Below are 11,424 nucleotides of genomic sequence, written 5' to 3'. Positions count from 1 at the left end.
AACCCATAGCTGTAAAAGAAAGATGTCTTTCGGATTTAGGTTCATATAAAAACAGACCCATATGTGAGGCCACGACCAGTTATATTGTAACTAGAATCTCGCGAGATTACGAGTTGACATTGTGTACATGGTACTTCGTGTTGATTCCAGGCCTGCATGATGCAGCGACACTTCCGTGAAGCCTACGGAAGGTTGCTGATATGGGGCTTCTTGCTCTGAGTGTCGGGCCGTTTCGGAACCGAGTCCGGGCGGTTCGGTCGTGGAGTCGAGATTTATCCTCTATTTCTACTTTTCGCAACGGAGCCCTCACATCGGTAAGACGACTTTTTTGTTGTTCTTTAAGTGTAAAGTCGTTACTGTCCTATCAAAACAGCCATGCTCAGAGACTGTCTATAAACAACACATTTGCATAAATTATATCAATGCAAACGTGTTGTTTTGCAACACTTGCATTATGCATTGGATAACAGTAATGCAGGAGTTTAATTCTATTCGATTTTTTTTGTCATGGGAAAGAACACCGTGTTCCTCCAGTGCAAGCTCTAGACCCCCCAACATGTGTAAACAAACAATCTGAGTACTGCTCATGTATCCTTCCTCATTTGTTTGCACTCTCAGAAATGTCCTTTTGATTATCTTTAGTTTAGAAGTCAATTTCCTCAGTTTCATAATGTTTTGTTGGAAGGGGGCGTGTCTCTGTTACTGTGGAGGGGGGGGGGGTGCGTTGAACCGTTGAACCCGTTGCATGTTTATTTTGTTTCATTCATTCAGTACATGCACCTTTTAAAATAGGTAAAGCAAATGTTAGCAGACATGCAATTCATTGAGGCTGGCGTGTGTGAGTTAGATTGAATTAATTCTGAACAGGAGGTTTGTTTTGTTGGATCGCAAATGAGCAAATACAGACAAGCACTTAACACTATTGTGTTCCAGATGGTGTTTTTTGAATGAAAATGCATTACTGCGGTCAAGCCAGCCCCCCAAGTTGTATAATAATAAGTGAAACGAGTCTTTGATTTTGGACAGTTTTTAAAGTATGCTTATCTAAAAACAGAGGGACGATAGTTCAAATATGAGATCTGAAAGGTCTTTCATTTTGAAACTGTACATCAGAATGTCCTGATATTATCTGAGTGGTTAGTTGGGAGGGCCCGCTACCCAACCCTCTTTTTTGATTTGATTTTGATTATTTATTCTTATCTAAAAACAGATGGACGATAGCACTTACGTCATTGTTCTTCTAATTTGAAAATCATGAATGTCATGTTATTTTTGGAGTGACTTTCTGTGATGGCCTTTTATCAACAGTACATATTTCTTAATTTAAGCTCAAGTATGCATGAATATTTTAGGTATGTTTTTAGGTATGTTGTATGTTTGTTAGATTGAACACTTTCGAATGAGAAAGGCTTGTGAATGTAAAGCTAGTATACAATTTAAACCATAGTGCAAATTTGACTTAAAGTTTTCTTAATTTAACATTCATTTAGTGTTGACATTTTTTAAATATTTTTTTTAATATTAAACAAGAAATTGTTTATGGCATCTTCAATTGTAAATAGAAGAATAACATATTGATACCTAGATATATTTTCCATTAATATAAATGTTGTTATGATCAGTTATTGATAATGGTATTTGATTGCTAAAATCCATGATCAGTCATGCTCTAATGATAAACCCAATGAAAACATGTTTGCAGATTTTCAGCTACTTCCAAAAGTATTTATAGCCTTTCAGTATGAATTACTCTTTGTTTGGTATCCTCATGCAATCTGTATCTGAGTAGATACCATGTGAGATTTAAAGACACTGTTCAGTGTATAAGTGGGTTATTTGGAACAGTATTTTAATGAAATCAAGTTAACCAGGGCACAATGTTTACAATGTGTTGCAGGACAAATTATTCATAATAACATGAAAGCTATACGGCATGGCAACTGTAGAGTTTAGCGAACAGTAGATCATCCTGTATTGTTTCTCATCACCAATCTATAACATCTACTAGAAAGCATTCATTTCAACTTAAGATTTATTTTGCACAAGTCTTTCTTCATGGGCATGCCGTGAGACTGTTAATCATACTTTAACTTTTTGTTTTAGAAGGGCTCACTGATCCAAAGGCGATGTGGAGGATTATTTCAACACAGTTTCCCAATCGCTCGGTTACTTAGCTCAAACAAGCCCCCACGAGGTAATGTAACTTCTAATGCTAAAACACTATGTAATGTAGCCAAATAATTGCATCCTCGTACATAAATCTTTTGTTGTTTACTGTTTTTGGTTTCAGGGTTTGAAAAGTTTTTCCCAAAGAGTGAAGAGAGCACTGGTGTCAACAAATCATCTGAAGGTGAGGAATGCTGGACTCACCATCACAAGTAGCATTTGTAGATCTTCCGTTCTCATTTCCTCTGCAGTAGATGACTGATGTTCTGTTGCCATTTAGATGAAAATACCAAAAAACAAGAATCACTTGTAAGGGAAGAGCAGGACACAAATAATGATGAGGACAAAAGAAGAAGAAGAGGGGGAAAAAACGAAGAGTCACACTGGTGGACACGCTTTCAGGTGCGAATGATGGCCAGAATATTACTGATTTCTGTCTTAGATGAAAAAAACATATAGTACTGTAGTTGTTCATATCATCATATTTCTGGCAGTAAGCAAAACTGCAGTTGCAGTCTGAGAAGAGAGATTGTTTTCCAGTCTCTCATTTAATTAATTGATCTCTTTCTTTCAACTTTTCTTGATCTAACAGGAGGAGTTTCCCTTGGATCAAAAATCATTTCAGTACTTTGCATTCGGTGCTGCAGGGATGACCTCAGCTTTTTTGTACTTTTACTTCCGAGAGACGGGGATACAGATCTCCTGGAATGACTTTGTGCGGTACTACCTGAACACAGGCTTGGTAAGAGGAGCATAGAGGATTTCGTTTTGTGTATTTATCTGTCTTTTATGGTTTTGTAAACATGTAAACAAAAATATGTTGTTTGTGCCCTCTACACAGGTCAATCGCCTGGAGGTTGTCAATAAACATTATGTCAAAGTAATTCCTTACCAGGGAGTGAACACATCTGAAGTGGTTAGTTGCATGAAAATACTTTTCAGTCTTTTTGCTTTTCCTATAGGTCATGCTGTTGGTTAGGTTGAAGGATATTTTAAAATGTGGTTTAAACAGATAGGAGTCATACCTTTTGCATAATAATTTGAACTCAAGGTCCAATGGATGGATGGATGGATGGATGATTAGGTAGATCACATGCAATTTAAAATATAACTTTTCAAGGTCAAAAAATGTACTCTAGGATTTGCTTAAATAGCCAACAGAAGCTGGAGTGCATTGAAATGAGTGATGGGGTACTTTATTGATGATTTACATTTGTTAAAAGAAGAATTTATATCTTCATGTTATTTACCATTTAGAAAAATGCGCGTAGTCTTGCTTTTGAGCTCAATGTACATAAGCAAACATTTTGAATCGTATACTGTTGTTGAATCCCTTTTTTGTGTGTTTATGTTTCAGAGCTTTTTGTGGTTCAACATTGGCAGTGTTGAGTCATTTGAGCACAACCTGGAAATGGCCCGGCAAGAAATTGGTTTGGACTCACAGAGAGTTCCTGTATTCTACAGCAGTGAAATCGATGGGTGAGGATTTTATTACATGAGTACCCGAACATGTTCATATTAAAATGACTTTACACATATAGTATATTATTGTATACACATATTGATGCTGGCTTAATGGAGCTTCTTTCTTTATCCCAAACAGGACACTCCTTTTAAATGCCCTTCCAACCTTACTGCTGGTGAGCTTTTTAGTTTTAGCCATGCGAAGGGGACCAATGGCAGGAGGTCGTGGTGGTAACGGGCGAGTAGACCCCTTCAGCATGAGTGAATCCAAAGCTAAAATAATCAAAGACAACATCAAGGTTCGGTTCAGAGATGTCGCAGGCTGTGAGGAGGCTAAACTGGAGATTATGGAGTTAGTCAACTTCTTGAAGAACCCACGGCAGTACCACGACCTAGGAGCCAAGATCCCAAAGGTGTGCCCTTATGATGGAAAACCAACTTTTTTAGTGCTTTTAGGGCTGTCTTGGTAAAAAATAATGGGCTTCAACAAGCCATTCACATTTGGCTTCCCTTCCTACGTTACATGCATGGTCATTAGAATATACCCCCACATCTAAATACATTTAGAGAAATACATTTGCACCACTTTTTGCTCGCAATCCAATCAGAGCAAACTTAGTTTTTTTGGGAGGGCGCCTTGAATGGACAGAATCTCAACAAGAGCCTTTCAGACAGACAGTGATTACAGGTTATAGACAGACTGTGATCAAAAGTATGTGTTTTGAACATTAAGGCATTTAAACAGGTTTTGGTACAAACTTGAAATACAGTACAAGTATGAAGCTGAAAATGAGTGCAACATGTCTCCTTAAACCAGGGTGCAGTGTTGGCGGGCCCACCTGGTACTGGAAAGACCTTGCTAGCTAAGGCCACGGCAGCAGAAGCCAACGTCCCCTTCATCACCGTCAACGGCTCCGAATTCCAGGAAATGTTTGTTGGCGTGGGTCCAGCGAGGGTCAGTACTGGGCTTAATGCAGGATATTGCAAAGTTGTGATAAAACGGAATGAATTGGTCACATGCATTCCATTATGTTGTTTGGCAACGTCATCTGTAAACAAAATGATTATTGGGATTGTTCTGTTAGAGATGCAAATAAAGAGCAAAATCCTTGCTTTGTATTTGATATGTTGATGATGCTGTTAAGATTAATGTATACGTGAATTCTCTTTGCTCTGTCCTTATAAGATAAGGGACACGTTTGCCACAGCTCGAAAACACGCTCCCTGCATCCTCTTTATTGATGAGATTGATGCAATTGGCAGGAAGCGAGGCAGAGGGAACTTTGGCAACCAGAGCGAGCAGGAAAACACCCTCAACCAGTTGCTTGTGGAAATGGACGGTAGGCAGTAATCTCTTTTAGTTTTCAAGACTGTTTGTCCCATTCCTGGTGCATTATTTAACAACATCACAAATGCTATTTTTTCTGTCATTGCAGGGTTCAACAGTTGCACTAACGTAGTAGTTTTAGCTGGCACCAATAGAGCTGATATTCTGGATCCAGCTTTGATGAGGCCGGGACGCTTCGACCGACATATATACCTAGGTAAAGTGCATCACTTCTGTTAGGTCTTCTCTCACTTTATAATTTACTGCAATCTCCTAGATTCCTGAGAACAGGTTTCACTTAATTACACTCAATCTGTTTTGCGCTCTTAATCGTTTCTCTACATCATCATTTATCACACGTTCACTTTAAACATGGCTGTAAATATTTTTTTATTACTTTGCAAGGTAAGAGCTATTTGAATGTTTTGATTAACATCTTGCTTGTGAAATAATCCCAAATAAACAGGCTGATTTTTCTCTTTTCCCATAATGCATAATAATAATAATTGCATTAGTGTTGTCCAGAGTTGTTTTTCTCTTGTTCTTCCCCTCCTTTTTTTTCATACTATTCCATATTAATGCATAAATGTGTTACCATGCCATCTCAGTACTACTGCACACCAGGCACCATGCAACAAACCCAATTCAGTGGCAGTAATGTGCTAGCAGATTTAACTTGGTTATTTTTATTTGCCTGCTTCAGATGAGCTGCTAATCTTAACCTTACTGTCACAGTCACTGTATGGTTTCCATTTAAGAAATTGGCTTCAAGCCTATTATATTTGCTTCTGTTCTATTATTTGCGACTGCTCACTTGTAATGTCATTGGGAGTGTGTGTTGCATACTGTGCTCTTTTATCTCTGTGGTTAAAATGGTTGATCTTTTTCAGCCTGCTGAGATTTAATTTGCTTTATGCCAGCAGTGCTGGACAATAGTGGGCAGGGCAGATTTCTCTCTGACAAAGAAAACTGGGTCAAAAGGAGAGAGCTGGCTCTCTATAAAAGAAGGATTAGATGATTGGAGGCCAACATGAGGGACGGGACACACACTCCTCTGTTGTTGACTCTTTCTGTTCCCTTTCCTTCAATCGTTATGTTGTTACAGGTAAAGAGTATTGTCAAAATAAATTCGCCTCAAATATCGTTTCAATACCAATTTATCTTTAACTTGTTAATTCAGCATGTCCAAACTTTTAAAAGTATACAACTTTGGGGTTAGCCCCCCTGATCAATGCTTGTGTTATGGTTTCCTAATTCTGATCGATTCATCTAATGCTCCTTCACACTCTCAACTACTTTTGTGACACTCTCAGCTGCCAATTTAAATCCTATCTTCTAGATATACCCATAAAATGTTGAAATGTTTGAGAGGCAGGTAAGGGTCGCTGACCTCATTACTTTGCCTTCCCATTAAAACAGTTATTTTCTTTAAAGAGCTAATACTGCTGCATGAGGAGCTCGCATCCTTTTGTTTCAAAGAAAATTCATGATATGTTTGTTTTCTTTCTTATTTTTGTACAGGACTACCAGATATTAAAGGCAGAGCATCCATCTTTAAGGTGCATTTAAGACCTCTGAAGTTGGATACTAATATAGAAGAACAGGCTTTGGCCAGGAAGCTAGCTGCACTCACTCCAGGTTTTACTGGTAAGAGCCAGAGATGTGTGTCCAAAATGTTCCCACAACTTTTTGGATAATTCTACAAATATCGCACAGTTATATCTCTTGCCCTTTTTATACATTTTTTTGTTTTATCACAAGACAGTCTAACTTGGTTGTTTTGACTCCCTTTTTGTCTCAGGGGCTGATATTGCTAATGTGTGCAATGAAGCGGCTCTAATAGCTGCACGCCACCTCAGCCAACATGTCAACACTAAGCACTTTGAGCAGGCAGTCGATAGAGTTATTGGAGGTAAGTTATCATGCACTTGATATTATGACCATTCTTATTGAAAACCTTAAGATATAGGTTATAAACCTTCATCAACTTGAAAAGACCAGTTGGTAAGACATCCTCATTTCTCTCAGGTCTGGAAAAAAAGACTCAGGTAATGCAGCTTCCAGAGAAGACTACTGTAGCGTATCACGAGGCCGGACATGCTGTGGCCGGCTGGTTTCTCGAACATGCAGACCCCCTTCTTAAGGTAGTCAAACCATTTCCCTGCTGCTGGACCATCTGAATTCATTCATTTAAAAAAGAAATACATCTGATTGACAGAGAGCTGTGACACTGTTTACACAAAGAAAAAGTTGGTAAACTTTTCAAGTAAAGGCGTGGACTGGCCGTCCGTACAAGGTGTCGTTGTCGGTCTTTGCAGCATGGTGTGGAAGTTAGTAAGCACACAGACTTTTCTCATTAGACTTAACTTTTTTCAGTGCAGCACAATGCAAGTGTCAACCTCTCCCTTTTCTTCATGACAAAATATATCAAAAAAAATAATGGAAAAAAGGAGGGAATGACATCATTACACCAATACTTTTGAATAAAATGGGGAAGAGGACTAAGTGCTGAGAGTGAAGGATGATGTAACTGGATCGTCTGAATGAAGCTGGCCTCTGATCTGGACTCGTCATATTGCAGCTGCAGGGTTTTTATGCCTTTGCGTTGATGATTTCGATGAACTCGGGCTTCAATTCACCTTTAGCCCTTGCATTGTTTTGTTTTAACACTCTGCTATCAAATAAGGATTTCACCAAATGAATGTATTGATGATTAATTATGATATACTCCTTCAGGTCTCCATTGTTCCCAGAGGAAAAGGTTTGGGTTATGTGCAATATCTGCCTAAGGAACAGTACCTGTTCAACCGTGAGCAGCTGTTTGACAGAATGTGCATGATGCTGGGGGGTCGAGTGGCTGAGCAGGTTTTCTTTCGGCGAATCACCACCGGGGCGGAGGATGACCTCAGGAAGGTCACCCAGTCTGCATATGCACAGGTATTCAACACATTTTACAACAAACATGTTAACAGTTGCACTGAGAGGCAATAAATTACTGTATGTGATAAAATGTTGAGTCATACACTCTAATATGCTAACATGGAAGTTATATAAAATATGTGAAGACTCGTATTAATGATAAAAAAAGAGATAATGGCTATAAAAGACGGTCTTAAACAGTCAGTAAACCATTTTAATTTTTAAAATCAGTCATAAATGAGCCAACTAAAAAATATCAGTGTGACGATTCAGGTAGTTTGCAAGATTAACCATACCATGACAGAACACATGATATCCAAACGTGCTTATGCCTTGCAGACATAGTGAGTTATAAAGTGAGTATATTCATTCTTTATAAAAAAGTGGTTTTCAAGAACATGCAAAACGGCGCCTACTGTTTCACTTTGCATATATAAGATATGAGTTGAGCTCTGCTTCATCTGATAACATAAATAAAAGATTAGGTTACTTTACCTTTACTGCCAGACTGCTTCTCTTAATGCACAACTATCATTTTTTGTTAGTTTGAGAACAATGCTGTGATAAAAGCTCATAAGAAGCAGTTTGTTTTGTGTCTAATGGCCTGTTTTACTTCATATTTTAGGTCGTACAGTTTGGAATGAATGAGGTGGTGGGCCAGGTTTCTTTTGACCTCCCTCAGCCGGGTGACATGGTAACTGAGAAGCCCTACAGTGAAACTACAGCCCAGCTCATAGATCAGGAGGTCCGCTTGCTTATAGACTCTGCCTTCCAGCGAACCCTTCAGCTCATCACAGACAAGAGAGATATGGTGGAGAAGGTGAGAACTACTAATATCACTGACAAAAAGGATGGATAGAAGTAAAGATAAACAGTTATTTTCCAAAGCAAATCACAGAACAGTATGAAGAAGCAACTTAATATGCTTTTTTCAAAATTAGTTGAGGGATTTTATGGTAGAATAAAAACTCAACTACCATAAGTGAAACAGATAATTGTAATATTTTAACCGTCATTCAAAGTGAAATATAAACTACTATCATTTTTTCTCAAAGTCAGCAATCAGACAGACCACTTACACTTGTATTGATACATTTAGCCATTATCTTAAAAATGCTTTTTGTTCACTCATTTTTCATTTCCTGCAGGTAGCAAAACGTCTGCTAGAAAAGGAGATGCTGGACAAAGCGGACATGGTGGAGCTGCTGGGAACTCGTCCCTTTCAAGAGAAGTCAACATATGAAGAGTTTGCTGATGTGCTGGGGAGATTAGAGGAGGACCCTTCTATATCTCAAGGGCCAGAAGGAGTACTGAGAGTGGGAAAAACACTTGCAGAATGAGCAAATCAAATCAGCCCTTTTCCTGTAGTTGGACACGCAGCCTCAAGATATTAAGCTGAATTAAGTTAAATATTTTGGAAGTTTGTCACCATCTGGTGCAGAGTGTCGGGGCTCTGAATGAAATGCCTTGTTCTCACAGCTGCAAAGTGAGATATGGTGACGTGTTGCACAGGTCTTAAATGGCCTCAATGATGCAATTTCTGAAATTGTAGTATTTATATTCCAGGGGGAATAACCAAAAATACTCATCATGTTATTCTTAGGTCAGTCGGTAAGCCAACGCTTCTGCACTTATTGAGTGCAACTTACAAAACTGAAACCAAATGAGATTTGCGACATTGTGTCACTTACCACATGAATTGTGGTTTGTATTGTCAGTTACACACGATGCTGGTATTGTTATATGATGGTATCATAGGTACAATTTTATTCTAAGACTCTATGCCTTCATCCAACCTTACTTTTGTTAATATGACAAGAATGGTTCCAGTCCCGGCTGCCACTTCATTGTGTTGATAGCTGAATATCCAAAACGTTTTGTCTAGGTAAAAGCCAGTTTTCTTTAAGATTAAGGTTAATGTTTTTTAGGTACTTCAATTGTACTTTTTGAAAGTGTTAAATATTTCTTCTCACTGTTCTATAATGAACACATTTTTAGATATGTGAAGATGTGTCTAAATTTAAATACATTTGTATCACCATTACAGTCTTTCAGCAGACATCACCCTTTCTAGAAGAAGAAGAAGAAGAAGAAGACATACTTTTATTAATCCCTTACAGGGAAATTGCTTTCTCTACTCTGTTGTGTTGACACACATTAAACACACAGAGGATATACATGCACAAACACAGAGGAAATACATGCACACACAACCACATGCAGAGGAGAGGTGGCAGAGCAGAGAGGCAGCCAGGTACCCGGCGCCAAGGGAGCAGATAGAGGTTAGGTGCCTTGCTCAAGGGCACCTCGGCAGTGGCCTAGGAGGAGAACTGGCACCTCTCCAGCTACCAGCTCACTCCATATTCTAAACCTGGTTCTCATTAATTTATCAGGAGAGGCAGCTGTTAGAACTCAGTGTTGCACATATGATATAACGTATGTACTTGGATCACATGTACTGTAGAAATCCATTACTTTAGATGATTACTTAAGAAGCAGAGTAAGATTTAAGTACTGTATGAGCTAACAAAATGGCATATCACAACGTTTTTCTGGTTATCATATGTTATTACGTCCAGGCTGAGGCTTTATGAGCTTTACTAACATTTCTTGTAAATAAAAATAAAGCAGAAAGGGCTCAAAGTACAGAGAAATATTTTTGACTTGAATGTTTTCCCTGATGACCCAAGCAAGTGAAGCTAAATAACTATTCTATGTGGTATTCTCATTTTGAGAACCTCTCTAGAAGATTGGTTGCACACTGTTATTGTAATGTGAATTGTGTGTTATTGTTTTAGCCAGTTGCTCTTGAGCTGAGTTAACCAGTTTGAATATAAAAATGTACTTGAAATGCTAAAATGCATTGCAGTATCGGCCCCTTTTCATTTTTTTATCAGGTTTTCCAATAAATGGTTAAAAGACGTTTGGTTAAAGGACCAGCTTGACACTGGAACATGTGTTGTTATCGGATAAAGGATAACTTTGATGATGAGTATGCTGGTTGTATGTCAGTGTAAAGGAATTTTATTGCTTGACAATGCACTCTGTTGTTATTGCTCATCTTGTCAGTGAGGAGTATTGATTTTCTGGAAAGGAGTATGAGGCTGTTGTCGCTCACACCAACATTAAACAACCTTTATACGCCTCTGTTCTGTTTTATATTCCTGGATTCTATTGTTACTGTTTAACAGTATGTTCTGGCACGTGTGGTGCTATTAAATAACACATCATTTCCTTGCAGAACCTTGTGTGAATTACAAGTTAAGTGGTAATATTTGGCTGTAGTGTAAGCAAATACACTGCAGAACAAGTAAACAACTATTCAAATCAACTTTTGATGCCCAAAACTACATGTAACCTTCGTGAACAAGCCACAATCCCATTAGGAATATCTCAAATAAATGTTTAGATATGACTTGTATGTTGAGCAATCAGTGTGCTTTCTCTTTTGCAGAACACACTTTTGTAGCCTGTGTTTTAATTGATATTTTTGTGAAAACACCATCTGCAGTCGACACAGTTTCTGTTGTGAATCCCACTCCACAAAT

The 11,424-nt window shown here is 38.3% G+C and overlaps 1 protein-coding gene across 2 annotated transcripts; it reads left to right on the top strand.

Annotated features, from left to right (window-relative positions):
* The first annotated feature begins 102 nt into the window (after positions 1-102).
* On the top strand, positions 103-9,946 carry LOC134863040 (AFG3-like protein 1). Of its 2 annotated transcripts, none has more exons than XM_063881267.1 (17): positions 103-314; positions 2,104-2,194; positions 2,291-2,350; positions 2,447-2,568; positions 2,759-2,908; positions 3,008-3,082; positions 3,524-3,645; positions 3,770-4,043; positions 4,448-4,585; positions 4,817-4,970; positions 5,067-5,174; positions 6,479-6,604; positions 6,759-6,869; positions 6,986-7,101; positions 7,694-7,894; positions 8,502-8,696; positions 9,025-9,946. In XM_063881267.1, the coding sequence occupies exons 1-17, from the start codon at positions 201-203 to the stop codon at positions 9,214-9,216; spliced, it is 2,349 nt and encodes a 782-aa protein (XP_063737337.1). In that variant the 5' UTR covers positions 103-200; the 3' UTR covers positions 9,217-9,946. The 2 variants fall into 2 exon arrangements, with proteins under 2 accessions (XP_063737337.1, XP_063737338.1); XM_063881268.1 differs by having other exon boundaries at positions 166-314; positions 2,107-2,194.
* The last annotated feature ends 1,478 nt before the right edge of the window (positions 9,947-11,424 follow it).

This window comes from Eleginops maclovinus, chromosome 4 (genome assembly GCF_036324505.1).
Source record: "Eleginops maclovinus isolate JMC-PN-2008 ecotype Puerto Natales chromosome 4, JC_Emac_rtc_rv5, whole genome shotgun sequence".
NCBI classification, from domain to species: domain Eukaryota; kingdom Metazoa; phylum Chordata; class Actinopteri; order Perciformes; family Eleginopidae; genus Eleginops; species Eleginops maclovinus.
The sequence above is the reverse complement of the archived record's forward strand: the minus strand, read 5'-3'. Positions and strand labels throughout refer to the sequence as shown.

What these genes read in the sequence shown, in the direction of transcription:
- LOC134863040 (XM_063881267.1), top strand. Translation starts at nt 201, where the DNA reads ATGGGGCTTCTTGCTCTGAGTGTCGGGCCGTTTCGGAACCGAGTCCGG. An exon ending in TTGGCGTGGGTCCAGCGAGG is followed by an intron (nt 4,586 to 4,816) that starts GTCAGTACTGGG and finishes TGTCCTTATAAG; the next exon opens with ATAAGGGACACGTTTGCCAC. An exon ending in CCCAGTCTGCATATGCACAG is followed by an intron (nt 7,895 to 8,501) that starts GTATTCAACACA and finishes TTCATATTTTAG; the next exon opens with GTCGTACAGTTTGGAATGAA.